Source organism: Chiloscyllium plagiosum, unplaced genomic scaffold (assembly GCF_037043375.1).
Source record: "Chiloscyllium plagiosum isolate Xiang-an unplaced genomic scaffold, Cpla_swu_hap1 HiC_scaffold_5, whole genome shotgun sequence".
NCBI classification, from domain to species: domain Eukaryota; kingdom Metazoa; phylum Chordata; class Chondrichthyes; order Orectolobiformes; family Hemiscylliidae; genus Chiloscyllium; species Chiloscyllium plagiosum.
In genome coordinates this window covers 124,474,239-124,492,985 of record NW_028270143.1, presented here as the reverse complement: position 1 = coordinate 124,492,985, position 18,747 = coordinate 124,474,239, and the positions used below count along the sequence as shown (strand labels likewise).

At 43.5% G+C, this 18,747-nt stretch overlaps 1 protein-coding gene across 5 annotated transcripts in view; it reads left to right on the top strand.

Moving 5' to 3' along the window:
• dlec1 (DLEC1 cilia and flagella associated protein) overlaps window positions 1-18,747 on the top strand; it is a 185,372-nt gene that overhangs the window by 149,007 nt on the left and 17,618 nt on the right. For all 5 annotated transcript variants that reach the window (XM_087987630.1, XM_043690852.2, XM_043690850.2 and 2 more), the window contains 7 exons: window positions 3,425-3,540; window positions 6,816-6,886; window positions 10,623-10,843; window positions 11,360-11,497; window positions 12,483-12,605; window positions 16,337-16,431; window positions 17,553-17,640. In XM_087987630.1, coding sequence (XP_087843756.1) covers window positions 3,425-3,540; window positions 6,816-6,886; window positions 10,623-10,843; window positions 11,360-11,497; window positions 12,483-12,605; window positions 16,337-16,431; window positions 17,553-17,640 — 852 coding nt within the window. The remainder of the gene's footprint in view (window positions 1-3,424; window positions 3,541-6,815; window positions 6,887-10,622; window positions 10,844-11,359; window positions 11,498-12,482; window positions 12,606-16,336; window positions 16,432-17,552; window positions 17,641-18,747) is intronic.

Genomic DNA, 18,747 nt, shown 5'->3' with positions numbered 1-18,747 from the left:
TGAAATAAAAGTGAAAAAGTGTTGTATGGTGTTGCCACTTTCCAGCGCCATCTTAAAACACTGAAAAATAAACCAAAACATCTCGGATATAAAGGCATAAGAATAAAGAAATAAAGTTAAAGTGTTCAACTTTACAGTCTGTTTTGTTAAGTGCTCTGCCATGGGCCTGGTGGCCAGGCAGGAGTCCCTTCAGGACTTTGGAATAAAAGTCTCCACTCTTCAGCATCATCTAACCTTCCCCCTCGCCACTGAGTCCTCACTGGACTTCACCGATGCAGATGCCACCGATGCCGGGTACCACACCGGCTCACACTTGACCCTGTCACCGCCATCAGTTTTGAAGAAGGGTCACTGGACCCTAAATGTTGACTCTGCTTTCTCTCCGCAGATGCTGGCAGACCTGCTGAGTTTTCCCAGCAATTTCTGTTTTTGTTTCTGATTTCCAGCATCTGCAGTTATTTAGTTTTCTCGAAAAGATCCCTCTTTCTTAAGTGGATTATGATACAAATATCAATTCCAGTTGCAGTTTTGGAATCCAGCAAAAGAGGAACCACCTTCTGTATTGATCTTTAACAGCTCACCCCTCACCCATCACTTTTCAAAGGCAAAGAGACCCCTCCTGTTTAATCTTCCCTGATGGAAAGTGTTGTTTGTCATTCATGTTTTTATGGACCAGCATGTGGTGATATTCATGGAGGTGTCTTACAGATGCAAACATTGAGTATAACTCTAGAATCCCTCGCAGCCAGCAGGATACATGTGGGTTACCAACTGGAGAATGTCACTTTAATAAGAATCATAATCCGTTTAAGAAAGAGGGAACTTTTCAAGAAAGGGGGCAGTAACAAAACTAAATAACTGCGGATGGTGGAAATCAGAAACAAAAACAAATTGCTGGGAAAACTCAGCAGGTCTGGCAGCATCTGTGGAGAGAAAGCAGATTTAGAGTCCAGTGACTCTTCTTCAGAACTGATTGTAGCAAGCGAAAGGTTGGTATTTATGCTGAAAATGTGGGGGAAGAGGAGGAGGAGTAAATGATAGGTGGAGATGAAGCTCAGAGAGAGAGAGAGAGAGAACAACAGTTGGACAGACAAAGGAATAGATAAAGGTCTGCCCTGGGGTATCAATAGTTGCTGATTGGGGCCATTACTGGGTGACAATGTCTTGTTTGTGGTAGCAGTCCATGTGATGACAAGGCATGGTGTGTGAGGGTCAGGGTAAGGACATGTGAGAAGGTGCTCGGACCCTAAATTATTGAATTTGGTATTGAGACCTGAAGCCAGCAGGATCCCCAAGTTGAAAATGAGATGCTGTTCTTTTAGTTTGCACTGAGATTTGTTTGCAGCACTACAGCAAGCCTGAGACACAGATATTGGCCACAGAACACAGTGTTGACGTGACAGGCAACTGGAAGCTCAGGGTCATTTTTATGGACAAAACATAGGTGTTTCACAAAGCACTCACCCCAAAGCGTTTTATCTCCCTAACGTTAAGGAGGCCACATAGTGAGCAGCGAATGCAGTAGACTAGATTAAGTGAAGTGCAGGCAAATCGCTGCTTCACCTTGAAGGTTTGTCTGGGGCCATGGATAATAAGGAGGGAGGAGGTAAATGGGCAAGTGTTACACCTTTAGCCATTGCATGAGAAGGTGCCATGGGGGTTGTGGGGACATGTTGGGAATGAAGGTGAGAGTGGATCAGGGATGTCCTGGAGGGAATGGCCCCTGTGGAAAGCTGACAAGGGAGGGGAGGGGAATATGGATCTTGTGGTAATATCTCACTGGGGGTGGGCGGAAGTGGCAGCTAATGATCCTTTGGGTGTGGATGTTGGTGGGGTGAATACATGAGGACCAGGGGGACCCTATCGCTGTTGTGGGAGGGAAGAGAAGGGGTGAGGGCCAAAGTGCGGGAGATGGATTGGACACACCTGAGGGTCCTGTCAACCACCATTTTGGGGAATCATAGGTTGAGGAAGAGGATGGACATTTCAGAGACCATCTTGTAAATCTGGCATCATCAGAACACATGCATTGGGGACAGAAACTGAGAGAATGGAATGGAGCCTTTACAAGAAACTGGGTGTGAGGATGTAGTCAAGGTAACTGTGAGAGTCAGTAGGTTTGTAGTGGATATTGGTTGTCAGCCTAGCCCCAGAAATGGAAACAGAGATGTCGAGGAGGGGAAAGGATGTGGACCAGGTGAAGGTGAGAGTGGAGTGGAAAAAGGAAGCAAAATTGATAAACTTATCCAATTCCTTAAAAGAGAGGGAGGCAGCACTAATGATGTAATCAATTTACTGGAGAAAGAGTTATGGGTGGGGCTCAGAGTAGGACTGAAACAAAGAATGGTCCACATAGCCCGTAGAGAGAGACAGGCAAAACTGGGGCACATGCAGGTACCCATGGCCCCACCTTTGATCTGAAGAAAGTGGGAGAAGTTAAAGGAGAAGTTGTTCAGAGAGAGGATAAGCTCAGCCAGGTGGAGGAGGGTGATGGTGGATGGGGCCGGTTCAGGCTTTTATTTTCCAGGAAGTAGCAGAGATCCCTGAGACCACCGTGATGGAGGATGGACGTGTAAAGGGGTTGCACGTCCATAGTAAAGAGGAGGTGACTGGAGATGCAAACTAGAAAATCTAAAACTAATATAAAACATCAGAAGAATCGCAGATACAAGTGGAAAAGGATTGGCCAAGAGGGAGGGGTGGCGGGAGAAAAAAGAGTCGAGGTCGGCAGAAATAAGTTCTGTGGGGCAGGAACAGGCAGAAACAATGGGTCTGTCTGGGCAATCCTCTCTGTGGACCTTTTCAAGACTTTCCAGCCTTTTCCTTTCCAATTTATTTTCCTTCGCTCTCAAAGATCCAGGCTGAGTTGCAGGTCCCCAGCAACTGGTTGCCTTCCCCTACTCACTGCATGCTGAAGCTATTTGTCTGTGCGGGGAGACAAGATTAAAACTGAGCATGTTCCTTTATGGCCATTGAATAAAGAAGCAAAAGACACTATGACGTATTCACTCGCAGTCATCTCTTTATGGAGTGCTGTATGCTCAATTAAAACTGTAGTTGCTGTTTTACTGACCACATAATTTGTTTTTCTGATGTTGTCAGAGGGATACGTATTGGCAAAGACACTGCGGGTAATTCCTCAGCTCCTCTTAAAATAGCCTCAATGAGACCTTTTATATATACTCAAGCAGGCAGATTGAGTTTCATTAGAAAGGTAACATCTCTGACAGTTCAGTGCTCCCTCAGTACTGCACTGGAATATCAGCACTGATATTATCTATTTTCCATATATATTTTAGTATGAATATTTCAGTCTCGCTCCTTTATTCATGAGACCACAGAGGTGCACTGTGTTTTATGTATATTTTGCATTTATATCCAATGTGAATGTGTAATATACCAATGATGTCCATTATTCCATTAGGTTGGAGATCTGGAGCCTACCTGTGTGCCCATGCAACTGTCTGTTAAAGGCATTCCACTGTACTTCAAGGTTTTAGGACCTCAGAAGGACAACCAGATGCAAGGCCCCGTAGTCAGGTACAAGGATTGTTGAGTCTATGATTTTACTACCTCCATCATATTGGGACAATGGGTTTTCCAATGGTGACTCCTGAAGAAGGGCTTATGCCCGAAACGTCGATTCTCCTGTTCCCTGGATGCTGCCTGACCTGCTGCGCTTTTCCAGCAACACATTTCCAGCTCTGATCTCCAGCATCTGCAGACCTCACTTTCTCCTTTCCAATGGTGACACTCCTTTAGCTTGTTCTTAAAGGAAAAGGAGGTGAAGCAATTGCGGTGCCAACTGGAAATTCTAAAACTGACATAAAGCATTAGAAGATGTAAGTGGGAAGGGGTTGACCAAGGGGGGAGAAAAAGAGTGAAGGTAGGAAGAAATAAGTTCTTTGGGGCAGGAGCAGGCAGAAACAATGGATCTCCCTGGGCAATCCTCTCTGTGGACCTTTTCAAGAGTCTCCAGCCTTTTCCTTTCCAATTTATTTTTCAGAAAGGTCAGGCAGCAGTAGAGACAGATTATGCTTTATTATTGGCAGAGACCCACCCCTCAGACACTTCACTATTAAAGGTAAGGGATCTCCAGCAGAAAGCGTGAGAAACCTCTGCCCTCACAAGCTGTGAGACTTTGTGTTTCCCTTCCATAGTGTGACACAGAGTGAGTGGCATGGTGGCTCAGTGGTTAGCACTGCTGTCTCACAGCACCAGGGTCCAAGGTTCAATTCTCAGCCTCAGGTGACTATCTGTGTGGAGTTTGCACGTTCTCCCTGTGTCTGTGTGGGTTTCCTCTGGGTGCTCCGGTTTCCTCCCACAATCCAAAGATGTGCAGGTTAGGTGAATTGGCCGTGCTAAGTTGCCCATAGTGTTAGGTGCATTAGTTAGGGGGGATGGGTCTGGTGGGTTACTTTTCGGAGGGTCGGGTTGGGCTGAAGGGCCTGTTTCCGCACTGTAGGAAATCTAATTATAAACTATGACAGTGTTCAAGATTTACTTGAATAGGTGGATAAATGTAAAGATGTTGAGGGGCCATAGGCACAGGGAGGGTGAATGCGATCAGAATAACTTACTAACAGAGAGAGCATGGGCTGAATGGCCAAGTTCTGTCTTTTACCTGACAAAAACATCTATGTAAACATTCAGCTCACATTGCATCTGTAGATGGTAAAATAAGCAAATGAATCATACATTTGGTATCCTCTTAGGATAGAATCCCTACAGTGCAGAAACAGGTCCTTCAGCCCAACAAGTCCACACTGACCCTCTGAAGAGTAACACACCCAGACCCATTTCCTCTACCCTTTTTTTTCCCCTGACTAATGCACCTAACCTACCCATCCCTGAACTCTATGGGCAATTTTGCAGGGCCAATTCACCTGACCTGCACAGCTTTGGACTGTGGAAGGAAACCAGATCACCTGGAGGAAACCCACACAGACACGGGGAGAATGTGCAAACTCCACACAGACAGTCACCCGAGGCTGAAATCAAACCCAGGTCCCTGGCACTGTGAGGCAGCAGTGCAAACCACTGAGCCACTGTGTCATTTGACTGTGTCGTCCTTCTTTCCTCCTGTGGTCCAGCTGAGTGGAACTGCTCTTACACAGTTCTATTCTGAACCATCAAAATGGAACCAAAGAATCACTTGCACTTGCTTGTTTCCCTCTCCCATACCGATACTTTTGGTATCACTTGAGAATCACTCACCCACTCCTTTCTCAGCTGTCCCTTGGCAACATCATCTCCGTTTTGTTGCTAAGTTATCTGACTGCTACTTATCCATCATGCAGTACTGCATCAGCCAAAATGTCCTCCAACTAAATATTGGGAAGCCATTGTTACCAGCCTTCAATCCATACTCTGTTCCCTGGCTACCAGCTCCATCCCTGCCCCTAGGAACAGTAGGAGATTAATCCAGTCTGTTCAAGGCTGTAGTGTATACAATGGATGCAAATTCCCAAAGACTAGCAATTACCTCCTCATTTGCTAAATCTAAATTGATCAGTATGCATTCTAGATGTAGAGGATGCACTTCTGGACGTACATGGAACAGTGTAGGTTAGATAGGCTTCAGATTGGTATGACTGTTCAGTGCAACATCGAGGGCCGAAGGGCCTGTACTGTGCTGTAATGTTTTATGTTCTATGTTCTCAGTAATATGCAGTATTGTTTGTGTCTTCCCACGGGAAGTGTGTAATAAGTTTATACTGAAACACCAGTTGCAGAAACAGAGAGTGGTGAGCCTGTGGGATTCTCTGCCACAGAAAGCGGTTGAAGCTAAAATATTGAATGTTTTCAAAAAGGAGTTAGATGTAGGCCTTAGGGCTAAAGGGAGAAAGTGGGAACGGGGGCTGAGTTGGATTGATTGAAGGAGCAAGCTCAAAGGGCCAAATGGACTATTGCTGCTCCTATTTTTTATAACTCTTCCTAATCAGCCTACCTTTTTCCATGTGACTACTAATGGTACTAATGGTAGTCCCAAATAATCATTTCTAGAGGCTCCACCACCACTGAAATTAAACTGGCCTGTAATTAGATTAGATTCCCTACAGTGTGGAAACAGGCACATCTTTGGACTGTGGGAGGAAACCCACGCAGACACAGGGAGAATGTGCAAACTCCACACAGACAGTTGCCCAAGGCTGGAATCGAACCTGGGACCCTAGTGCTGTTAGGCAGCAGTGCTAACCACTGAATCACCGTGCCGCCCCTCACAAGCTTTCTTGTTTCTACACAGCAGAGATTGACTGCACAGGGGCATGAGTTTGTCCTGAACCTGTTTAGCAAGAACCACTCTCACCATGGTAATTCAAAACCTGCATTAGGCAGAAGGAGTTTGTCACAAGAAACTTGCTTATGACTTGCTGTTTTTTCCCCATTCCTTGATCCAAGTTGAGTTTGTTGGAAGGTTTTGCTCAGGCAGGTTGCCCCATATTGGGTGGTGAGTTAGAAGGAAGGCTGTGGATGGGTTGAACTGATCTTTATGGAGTGGTAAGTGTGGAACATCATGGATGGTTTAACTAGACTGTGGATTTTTATCAATGGATGGAAGTAATGTTTGTGAGGACAGGAAGCTAAAGGAGGGGTTAGGGTAATTTTCCTTGTTCCTTGTTTCACAATCATCACAGTTTTTGGATCATAGCACAACTTAAGCTTGTTCAAAACGTTCTACGGCAAGTGACCTGTGGTGAGGAAATTCGGGACTGTCTCATACACTGGATCTTGTGCGTGAAGTCATTTTATTAGCATATTGACTGCTAATACCTCAACCAGAGGGGGGCTTTACATAACATTTTGTTTTGCAGGTTTGGTACTCATATCGCTGGAGGTGACACTGTCTCCCGTTCCCTACGTCTCTTCAATAGGGGTCCCTATGGTAGGTCTTGCAACTTGTGATTTCTTTTCTCCACAGTGAAATTTACATGAGCTTGTTTAACATCAGTGGAAGCATCATTGATCTAGGGAATCTGAAACTAGCTCTCCTGCTGGATTCAGTAGTGAGGGCAAACACTCGGCTTAGTTGGTGAGGAGCTAATTGAGTTAGCTGTGGGTGACCGAATTGATATTAATAATCATTACATGCTTTCTATCTGGCAAGGTCAGTGGGTAGATGGTTGAGTTAACAAGGGCAGACGTTCTCGCTGTCTTAGTGAAGCTATAGTGTGTAGCTAGCTCAGCTATTATGCTGAAATTACAGCATGAAACTAGGCTGTTCACCCAATCCATAATAAGCTTCTATTCAGCGTGTGAGCAATAGTCTCAGTGCAACTACGTCTCCTGTGCTCTTTGTCCACCCTTTTCCCAACCACCTGTTTGCCTATTTCTAGAGTCTCTGCTTCAGTTACTAAGATGTGGAGAAATCTAGGTTTGTTCAATACATCACATCAGTTGTATGATACTTTGATCTTTTACTATAAATTCTATGCCCTATGATCCTGCCCCACTAGCCACCTGATGAAGAGCAATGCTCCAAAAGCTTGTACTTTCAAATAAACCTGTTGGACTATAACCTTGTGTTGTGTGATTATCAATTACTAAGGATATTTGTTCTGTGCCAACTGCTGCCCAACCTTCAACCTCTCCTTTTTTTCAAATCCTTGAACATGTTGTCATCTCTCAAACCTTTTCCCATGCCTCCTGGAGCTGCATGTTTGAACGCCTCCAATCAGATTTCCATCCCTGTCACAGTCGTGAAATATGTCACAACCAGCATCATGTGATTGTGATGAAGATACACTTTACTATCCTTCTCAACATGTTTGAAGCCTTTGAAACAACTGACACACCATCCTCCTCCAACACCACTCCACTGTTGTCCAGCTGGGTTTCACTGCTCCCTCCTGGTCCCATTCTTATTCATTCACTTATATCTAATAATCCCTTGCGTTGTCTTCTCTTCTTGCTCCTTCAACAATCTATCCTTGGCCTTCTCCAATTTCTCCTCTTCATCTTCCCCCCATCATCCAAAGGCACATGTTAGTTTGTACAAGTCTGCTGATGACACCGAGTTCCACTCTACCACATCACTTTCAACTCCTCTGCTTGCGAAACGTTTCAGAGAACACCTCTGGGACACCCGGAACAACCAACCCAACCACCCCGTGGCTCAACACTTCAACACCCCCTCCCACTCCGCCAAGGACATGCAGGTCCTTGGACTCCTTCATCCGCCAGACCATAGCAACACAACGGCTGGAGGAAGAGCGCCTCATCTTCCGCCTAGGAACCCTCCAACCACAAGGGATGAATTCAGACTTCTCCGGTTTCCTCACTTCCCCTCCCCCCACCTTGTCTCAGTCCCAACCCTCGAACTCAGCACCACCTTTCTAACCTGCAATCTTCTTCCTGACCTCTCCGCCCCCACCCCCACCCCCACTCCTGCCTATCACCCTCACCTTATCACCCTCACCCTAACCTCCTTCCACCTATCGCATTTCCAAAACCCCTCCCCCAAGTCCCTCCTCCCTACCTTTTATCTTAGCCTGCTTGGCACACTTTCCTCATTCCTGAAGAAGGGCTCATGCCCAAAACGTCGATTCTCCTGCTCCTTGGATGCTGCCTGACCTGCTGCACTTTTCCAGCAACACATTTTCAGCTCTGAATTCATTCCCTACCAACTGACTACATCACTCTCCAGGTAACAGTCTGAGATTAGACCAGTCTGTTCGCCACCTAGACCCTGAAATGAGCTTCCAATATGTTTGTGCCATCACCATGATTGTCTGTCTGTACCCCCTTAACGTGTCTCAACTTCACCTAGTCTTAGCTCATCTGCTGCTGAAACCCTTTTTTACCTCTAGGCTTGACTGTTCCAAAACTCTCCAGACTGGTCTCACATATTCCACAATTTCTGAAGAAGGGTTACTGGACCCAAAGTGTTAACCCTGATCTCTCTCCACAGATGCAGCCAGACCTGCTGAGCTTTTCCAGCAATTCCTGTTTTTGTTTCTGTACACCATAAACTGGGATCATCCAAACCTTTGCTGCTTATGTCCTAACTTGCACCAAATCTCTGAACTCACCTGATCTACTTTGGTTGAAAAGTGTGGTGCTGGAAAAGCGCAGCAGGTCAGTCAGCATCCGAGGAGCAGGAAAATCGACATTTCGGGCATAAGCCCCTCTTCAGAAATTGCAGAGGGAGGAGGAGAGCTTCTTCAAGGTAGGCATCCTTGCAAGAGGATTCACAGTAGGTTAAGATCAACTCGGAGAAAGTGAGGACTGCAGATGCTGGAGACCAGAGTTGAAAAGTGTGGTGCTGGAAAAGCGCAGCAGGTTAGTCAACATCCGAGGAGCAGGAAAATCGACGTTTTGTGCATAAGCCCTTCATCAGGAATCGTGAAGAAGGGCTAATGCCCGAAACGTTGATTTTCCTGCTCCTCGGATGCTGACTGACCTGCTGCACTTTTCCAGCACCGCACTTTTCAACTCTGATCTACTTTGGTTCCCAGTAAAAACATCTTGATATTAAAATTCTCATCCTTGTTTCCACACATTTCCATGGCCTGATTTTCCTCTATCTCTGTAAACTTTTCCAGCCCCAAGAACTGTCTGAAATCCCTGAGCTTTTCTAATTTACTTCTAATTTTTGAGCATTCTCAATTTTAGTTGCTGCATCAGTGATGGTTGTGCTTTCACAGGGGTCCCAACTTAGGTCCCAATTGCTGGGATAGTTGACTTCCCTGCCTCTTTACCTCACTTGCCTCCTTTCAGACATCTATTAAAACCTGCTCATTGACTAAGCTTTGTTAATCTAAACTAAAACTTCGTTGTGTGATTCCGGCCTGATAAAGTGCCTGCAAAGTACCTTTGAATATTTTGTAATGTTAACAGCACTATATGAATCCAAGATATTTTTCATGTGTGGTCTCACCATTACCTTTTGGCTTTTACATTATTTACTGTTTCTGTAAAACTCAGTATTCCATCAATTTCTTTGTCTGGACTTAACCTAAGTGAGATGCAGCTTGCAATGTTTTGGAGACTGGACACAATCCGTCAATTCTTACATATCTCTCCCCAGTGCAATGTATGATTTTAAAAAGGTGCTTCACACTCACATTATGATATCTAAATCCATCTGGCATTTTCTTTTCTATTATTTCATGGGATGTTTGCTTCATTGGTGAGACTAATATTTGTTGCTCGCCCCTTGGGCAAGTGGTGGTAAGCTGCCTTCTTGAACTGCTGTAGTCCATGTAGAGTGGGTCCATCACAATGATGGTAGGGAGGGTGTTTTAGGGTTTTGACCCAGTGATTGGCAAGAAGTGGTGATTTGGTTCCAATTCCACACCCTCCTGGTTGGTCCTAGAAATGATGGGGTACGGGTCCTCTGCTGGAGCTGTTCTACTTGGAGGGACATAAAACATGACCTTTCTGTGTCTTTACTCACTTATTCATTGTCTGACCTACCCAGTTCAGGTGGACATGTAAGGATTTGAGTGCACAAGCCTACACTTGACCAGTCGCATAATACAGTGTGGACCTGCATCAGGCTAGTTTGATGTCTAACTTCATAATCTTTATTCAGTAAGAAATTACACACAACATACTTACACCAAATTGACCTGAAGTGACTGTAGGTTAACAATGCTTCTTTTAATTAAAAATCCTAGATATTCGGTTGGACTGGGAGACATACAACCATGTGAAGGATGACCTGCAGCTGGTGGATCTGATTATTTCCTATGGGCAACAGTTCCCATTGAAGGATGAGAGTGGTACTGAGATAATGGGAATTAGCATTGCTCCTAGTGAAAGTGCACACAGCTATGACTGGGATGCTATTCCTAACAGTCTAGAGAGCAGCTCTTCAGCACTCCAAACAACAGAATGTGTAAGAAATATCATTATTCACAATCTGGAACTCAGCCACTGGTTCATTGAGTTGCATTGGACTGTGTACTTTGATGCATGATCTTGATTTAAGGTTTATTGGCATCATTGCCTCATCATGTTTGGCTCTTAGCTAGAAGCATTATTTTGCCAGATTCTAAAGCCACTTATGCAGGGAGACTTTATATTCCTTTTGGGTCACATTTCATGGCAAAATATTATTCCCAGTCAATGTTAACTGTGCTAACCCAGTTGAGTTGTAACAACATAAAACGCAAATGCTCCCTTGTACAGACAATGTACGGCTTTTAGTTTTTAGGTTTATCAGTCTTTCCTATTGCTGTTATGCTGACTGCATGTATCTTTGGTGTCCATTTTGAAGACTAGCTAAATTTCAAATTCTACTTGAATGGCAATTCTTGCAGTTACAGAAATATCGCAGAAGCTTTAAATCTCAAGATTTCTCAGAGCTATTCACAAAAAAATTTGCATTTTTAAAAATTGTATTAATTCTTAGGAACTGGAAGAGGAGGAGGAGGTGCCGGAGGAGGCAGAGAAAGAGTCAAAGCCAGCAAGCCCTCTAATTTCTGTTGTTCTACGAGCCCACGAGGGCATTGCAGCAGACTATCCATATTACGTGACCCCACGACAGGTGGTAAGTGGATACTGATGCCAGAGAGCCCAACAAAGAGAGTGGTGCAGTGTGCAGGATGGCGAGGCAACACTAGTATGTGATCAGTAAAAATTGTTTTCCTTAGAATTCCCTATTTCAGGCATAGAGAGAAATGATGCTGGAAGTGAGAATGCAGGTGATCTAGGCCAGGAAAGGCAGAAATTCCCTATTCTCTTGATGTTTAGAGAAAAGCAGTTCAATCTAAACAAAGGTGAGCAGATCTCCATCTGCCACCAGCCCAGGCTGCCAAAAAAGGTTCAGAGAAGAAAGAGCAGGGGGCTAAGATGCCAAACTTTCCATTGTTCCTCAGATTTGCTATTCTGGTCTGGAAAGTAGCCAATTTACACACTCCTTACTTCAAATTGGAGGGAAGAATAAACTGGGTCATTGTAATCCAATTAGTTTAGCATCAGTTACATAAGTCCCAACTGAAATTTAAAACCATTTGGTGAGAATGGAGCAGAAAGCCATTTTACAATGTGGTTTGTGGTTTGTGATTTGTGATTTGTTAAATCAGTTAGTGTGTAATTCCAGTCCATTACCTTCATCTCCCCAACTGTCCCTCGTTCCCAGAATGGTTTGATTAAAATCAAGATTTCAATCCATAAAATGAGATAAAATTAGCAACCATTGCATTATGCATTGGTTAATCAATTACAACTAAATTGGAATTGTTAAAGTAAAGTCAAAATGATAATATCAGTAGAGTTAATTGATGAGGTGTTCGATGGTATTGATTTAAGGAATGCAGTCGATATAAGGAGTATGAATTTTCAGAGGGCATTCATCAGTAAGATGACTCAACAGATGTTTGTTGAAAAATTCAGACACATGGCAAATGAGGAAATACCTCAGCAGGGATAGCAGTTAGTTGATAGATGGAATGTTAACCCGATTTACTGATTGACAGTTTTCTCAATATGTTCACACACTCATGATAATTTATGTTGAATCTCTTGGTTCCCAGGTAGTTCCAGCTGGTAGTTTCGTCACCATCAATGTCTCCTTCACCCCACTCACACAGACTGAAGTGACGACAAATGTAGAGTGTGAAGGTTTTGCTTTCGGATATCTGAGTCTAGATGATCAGGTGATATACCATCTCAGTAAAGATAGAGAACTTAATGTAAAATATTCAAATGCAAACAGCAGAATAACAGTATCCTAAAATTCTGTTGTGCCAGTACCAATGTCCCAGAATTTATCATGAAATTGCTCTACCACATTTTTTTCCTGTTTATTTAACATTTCTGTAATAACTGAGGATGATTGAGTGTTTATCAGGTCATATTTATGTAGTGTAGATCCAGAGCGGTGTCTTCTCCTGTTAACATAATTCCCAAATTGGTACAATTGATGGAAATCCTTAAAAGCTTTGTCAATGTCTAAAAAGAAATGATGGAATCCTTCATCAACCTGAGTACCGATGAAAAGTGTGGAAGGAATCGGTAAAACATTTACAGAACATTCTGTTATTTGCACCTCTGCTAGACTAAAGCCTTTGTTTCTTTATGTGCTCCATTCCCACTACCTTTAAAATTGCACAACCAACACCTTTGCTATTGAATATTTCCTGATGCTCTTCCTAGCACAAACTTAGTACTTTAATTCTCCGCATTGCTCTCACTGTAATTTTTGCACCAGCTCTTGTGTTCTTCCAGTGAAACTCAGTATAAGCCCAAGAAACTGTGGGCCATTTATGTATTTCTGGACTTTTGTTGCTTTCTATTTTCTTCGCAGGTTTTGGTTTTGCTGCCTTATTATCCCTTCCTTTGACCCTGGTCAGCATTTTGTTCATCGTTCTGCCATTACACTTTCTCTAGACAATACCTTTTGTTTCTTTATTTGACCCAATCCCACTTTGTTTGGTCCCACGTAACCAACCCTTCAGTCATTTAATCTCATTTCAGCACTGCCACAGGCCTTCCCTTTTGAACCTTCCCCTTCAACCATCTCCCTGTTCTCCTTGCTTAAGACCAATTCCATTTCAACACATTTTCCATTTCTGATGAAAAGTCATCAACCTAAACATTCACTCTGTTTCCATTTTCCACATCCACAAACACCCTTTGAATTGCTGAGTGTTTCCATAATGACATAAGAGCTAGGTGCAGGAGAAGGCCATCTGGCCCATCGATCCCACTCCGCCATTCAATAAGATCATGGCTGATCTGTTTGTGCTCTCAGCTCCATTTACCCCCCCCCCCCCCCCCCCCCCCCCCCACCACCACTCACCATAACCCTCCTTTGCTGTTCAAAAATCTATCTTTGCCATAAAAATATTCAACGATGTGGCCTCAACTGCTTCACTGAGTAAGGAATTCCACAGATTCACAACCCTTTAAGAGGAGAAGTTCCTCCTCAACTCAGTCCTAAATCTGCACCCCCTTATTTTGAGGCTCTGCCTCCTAGGTTTACTTTCACTCGCCAGTGGAAATAACCTCCCTGCTTCTATTTTAACTGTTCCCTTCATAATTTTATATGTTTCTATAAGATTCCCCCTCACTGTTCTAAATTCCAATGAGTATAGTCCAAGCCTACTCAATGTCTCCTCATAAGCCAACCCTCTCAATTCTGGAATCAACCTAGTGAACCTCCTGTGTACCCCCTCCACTGCCAGTACATCCTTTCTCAAGTAGGGAGACCAAGACTGTATACAGTACTCCAGATGTGGCCTCACCAGCACTCAATACAGCTGCAACATAACCTCCCTATTTTTAAACTCCATCCCTCTGGCACTGAAGGACAATATTCTATTTGCCTTCTTAATTACCTGCTGCACCTGCAAACCAACTTTTTGTGATTCTTGCACAAGGCCACCCAGGTCCCTTTCCACAGCAGCATGCTGCAATTTTTCATCATTTAAATAATAGTCCACTTGGCTGTTATTCCTACGGCACAGCGGCTCAGTGGTTAGCATTGTTGCCTTACAGCACCAGGGACCCGGGTTCGATTCCTGCCTTGGGCTGTGTGGAGTTTGCACATTCTCCCTGCATCTACGTGGGTTTCTTCCGGGTGCTCCGGTTTCCTCCCACAGTCCAAAGATGTACAGGTCAGGTGAATTGGTCATGCTAACTTGCCCATAATGTTAGGTGCATTAGTCAGAGGGAAATGGGTCTGGGTGGGTTACTCTTCGGGGGGTCGGTGTGGACTTGCTGGGCCAAAGGGCCTGTTTCCATCTAATCTACCAAAATGGATGACTTCACATTTACCAACATTGGACTCCATTTGCCAGACCTTTGTTGTGGAGTTGAAGGCATGTACTGTACTACCCACTCACTTAACATATCTATATCCCTTTGCAGATGTTCAGTGTCTTCTGCACACTTTGCTTTACCACTCAGTTTAGTGTCATCTGCAAACTTTGGTACACTACACTTGGGTCCCCAACTCTAAATCATTCCAGCAATTTCACTTGCATTTTCTCTTTGGACAGTACTAAAAGATAGGAAAACTTTCTTCCCAGCAGGTTCCTATTGTTACTGTGTGACATCTTCTCTTGAAGAGTTTGAAGTAGGGGAAAGATTCACAGGCTGATTAATAGTCTGCCAGACACTAGGTTAACACTCCTTTGTGTCTGTAACCATCCTTATACTAGTTAATATGTTAGGATGGTCAGCACAAAAAGCTGCTAGACACTGACGTAAGTTGTGAAGTAGCTGTCATCACATTAATAGATTCTGCATCTTTGGTCAGACTTTGGGGTTGCGGAAATTAAATAAATCTTGTTTTTTTGTGACCCCATCACATTGAGGCTGCTGCAACAGGGAAAGGAATGAGTATAGGCCACTGCTTTGCCAAGCTAAATAAACAAAGATCAAAGTAAGGGATGTGGAGTCTGTGACTAGGTTGGCTAAAAGTCTGGACTGTTCAGTACAAAACTGGACATCTGGCTGCCCTCTTGTTTAGTTCTATACTGGCAGACATGATGATGGTGGAGATTGATTGATAGGAGAAACAATGGAATATAACCTGGTGGGCATGTGTGTGTGCACGTTCCTTCAAGCCTGAAGTGATCCAGTTGGATGAGGATCTCCTGAGGTAAATGATATGCAGTTTATTGCACTGCTGCAATTTCCACAGATTACAAGAACAAGCCTGACATTACTACAGAGACTGTAAGGAACACACAAGCCTCAAGTATCTCTCCTACTGTCTCCTTCCTCACTCCGACCAAGTCCATTGACATCATCACTATGCTGATGCTTACTGCAACCAACAATTATTAACTCTTTCAGGCGCATGTACAACTGGATGTGTGTAGGTCACTTGGTAATAATCCAGATTTCAGACTCTCAATTCCAGACCCCCATTTTTAAAGGCTGTCCGGGACAAGGTTCTGGTGCCACACCTTTCAAACTCACACCAATGCTACCATTATACTATCTGAAACGTGGAACATTTGCAGAAATAAGCCCATACACTGGTAAAACCCTCATCCATGTCTTTGTTAAATGCAGATTTAACTATACCAAGGCCTTGCTTTGTCTTGCCTTCCCTATCTCAAACCTACAACCCTCCTAGATAGTTGTGTTCCTCTAATATTGGTCTCTCGCGCCACCTCCAACATTCACACAGCTGCCCAATTGGTAGTTATGCCTTCGGTGGTCGTTTGGAGTTTTTCCCTAAACCACTTCGCTACTCTCTTCCTTTAAGACATTCCTTAAAACTGACATCTTTCTTCAGCTGTCTTAATATCTTTTTTTGCGTCACTGTCCCATTTTATCGGTGAACACAGTCTAACATTCCAAATGTAATAAAATGTTGTTATTTTTAAATTAGCCAAAAAACTTACCCTTATTTTTTGTGCACTATCCCCAGCTGGCATTTGGAGTACCTGGAAAAGTGACTCGATGTCAAGGCTATGATAAAGAGGCATTACGCCTCGACTTCAAGGCAGTTGTAAAGCCTGCTTTGTGAGTATAACTGCACTGATTTTACCCATCTTCTTTCTCCTTTATTATTTCTTTGGGCACTTGTGGTTAAGAGGGCAGTTTGTCAAGCCTAGTCCTCAGGATGCAAATGAGAACAGCCTGACTTCCTTCTCCTCACACCAATGCTTTTATCTCCACAGTCTCTCCTCTGCTTATAAGATCCCCCTATATGACCATATTCAAGTGGCCATTCACTATTTTAGACCACTAATGACAGCCAGACATTGTAGGTCACCTTATCTATCATCCACATTCTTGTATTTTCTCATCAGTCACTGGTTAACAATGAAGAATGAGGTGATCAGCTGGCTCTTTCCCTTCCCAAACCAGGATACTGAAATCAATTGTAACTTATTACACACACTTTTGGACATACATTTTGTAACTACATTCATAAACAAAAGTGTAAAGTTATGGAGAAACTCAGGAGGTCTGGCAGCATCTGTGGAGAGAGAAAAACAGGGTGAATGTTTTGAGTTCAAAAGACTCTTCTTTACAATGTTAATTCTCTTTCTCTCTCCACACATATTGCCAGACTTGCCATGCTTCCTGAACATTTTCTATTTTATTTAAAAGCTCTAGCATCCACAATACTTTTCTTTTACCTTACCACCTTTCATGTCTTGTTAAGAACAGTAGAAACAGCCTAAACTCAGTATCCTTTTGATCTGTGTGGCTCAGATGTCACATGGTGTCTTTACCCATTGCAATTTTAGTGAGAGCAGCTCAATTGACTCAAAAAATAAGATCCTGGAGTTCATCAGCCGAGAAACACTATCATAATACTCCAGCTGTCGGTTTGAGATCAGTTTATTATATCCTCCACACCACTGATGCCTCTGTTTAAAACCTACATCTTCAATCGGAAGCTTGGTGTGACAGTGTTTGATACAGATCTCTTTAAGTTGTCGAATGTATACACAGATTACAATGGGTCAGGTACACAATATATTCCTGACAGACAGAATGCAAGAAAACTTAGAACCAAAGGTGGGTGCATCCCACATGAGTTTGAGGGGAACTTGCAACCAAAGGTCCTCATAGAGCATTATTAAATGGCTGCAGAAAACAATATGATACACTCACAAGCTGTCTGTGCTCAGGTTAAGAGTGGAAATGGATGACGATGATGAAGGCCTTTCATTTTATGCAGCTGCAAGTGACTTGATCCCAGATGGACTGGAAGGCGAGGTGAGTGATTTAACATTGACGCAGATCTCAAATAAGTATCACTTTGTTTAAAAAAAAAGCCCTTAACCTTGATTTCTTGCTGAGATACAGTTCAGTGTATGCCTGGTGATAGAGGCCTCTACTAACCTAGCTAAGTGTTTTTTTTATTACTTGTGTCTTGAGATCAATTGGCAGCAAGCTTTTCATTCCTCAGCTAACTGTGCTCTCACATAATGCTGTCACACATGCAGTTTCCACAAGAAGAACATTAGCAAGATTTCCCCTCCCCCAACACATCTCTATTCTCCTAAATCAACACCAACCATTTATTCCTTGCCCACCCTTCTGTCACCTCCCCCACACTCCACTTTTAGCACACCAGCCCCCTTTTGTGAATTACATTCATTACTTTGTCTTTGCCTCCCTCTCAAGATTGGAATTTTCCATCTGCAACTACAACTTCCTCCAATGTCTGATCTCTTATTATTCCTCCAGTCCCATATCCCCATCTATCGCCAATGGTCTTCTGCCTCTGAACTCTTGATTATTCCATCAATGAGGGGCAGGGCTTTCAACTATCAAAGCCTAGAACCCTTTGCCTTACTGCTTCTAACCTGACACAACCCTGGCCTAGATGCTTTTGCCTTTTACCCCCTCCTGTTCAGAAGACAACAGGTAATATTTTTTATTCACTCATGGGATGTGGGCATCTCTGGCTAGGCCAGCATTTATTGCTTCTCCCTACTTGCCCAGAGGGCAGTTAAGAGCCAACCACATTGCTGTGGGTCTTCAGTCACATGTAGGCTAGATCAGGTAAGAATAGCAGATTTCTTTCTCTAAGGGACATTAGTGAACCAGATGGGCTTTTCTGACAATTGACAATGGCTTTATGGTCATCCTTAGATCCTTAATTCCAGATTATTTATTAAATTCAAATTCCACTATCTGCCATAGTGAGATTTGAACCCATGTCCCCTGAACATTAACTGAGTTTCTTGGATTAATAGTCTAGTGATAATACCACTAGGCCATTGCCTCCCATGAAATTTAACAGTGTACAATGTGCAAACATCAAATGGCCAGTTTCCACACTGTAGGGCTTCTATGATCATAAGCTCTATGATCCTC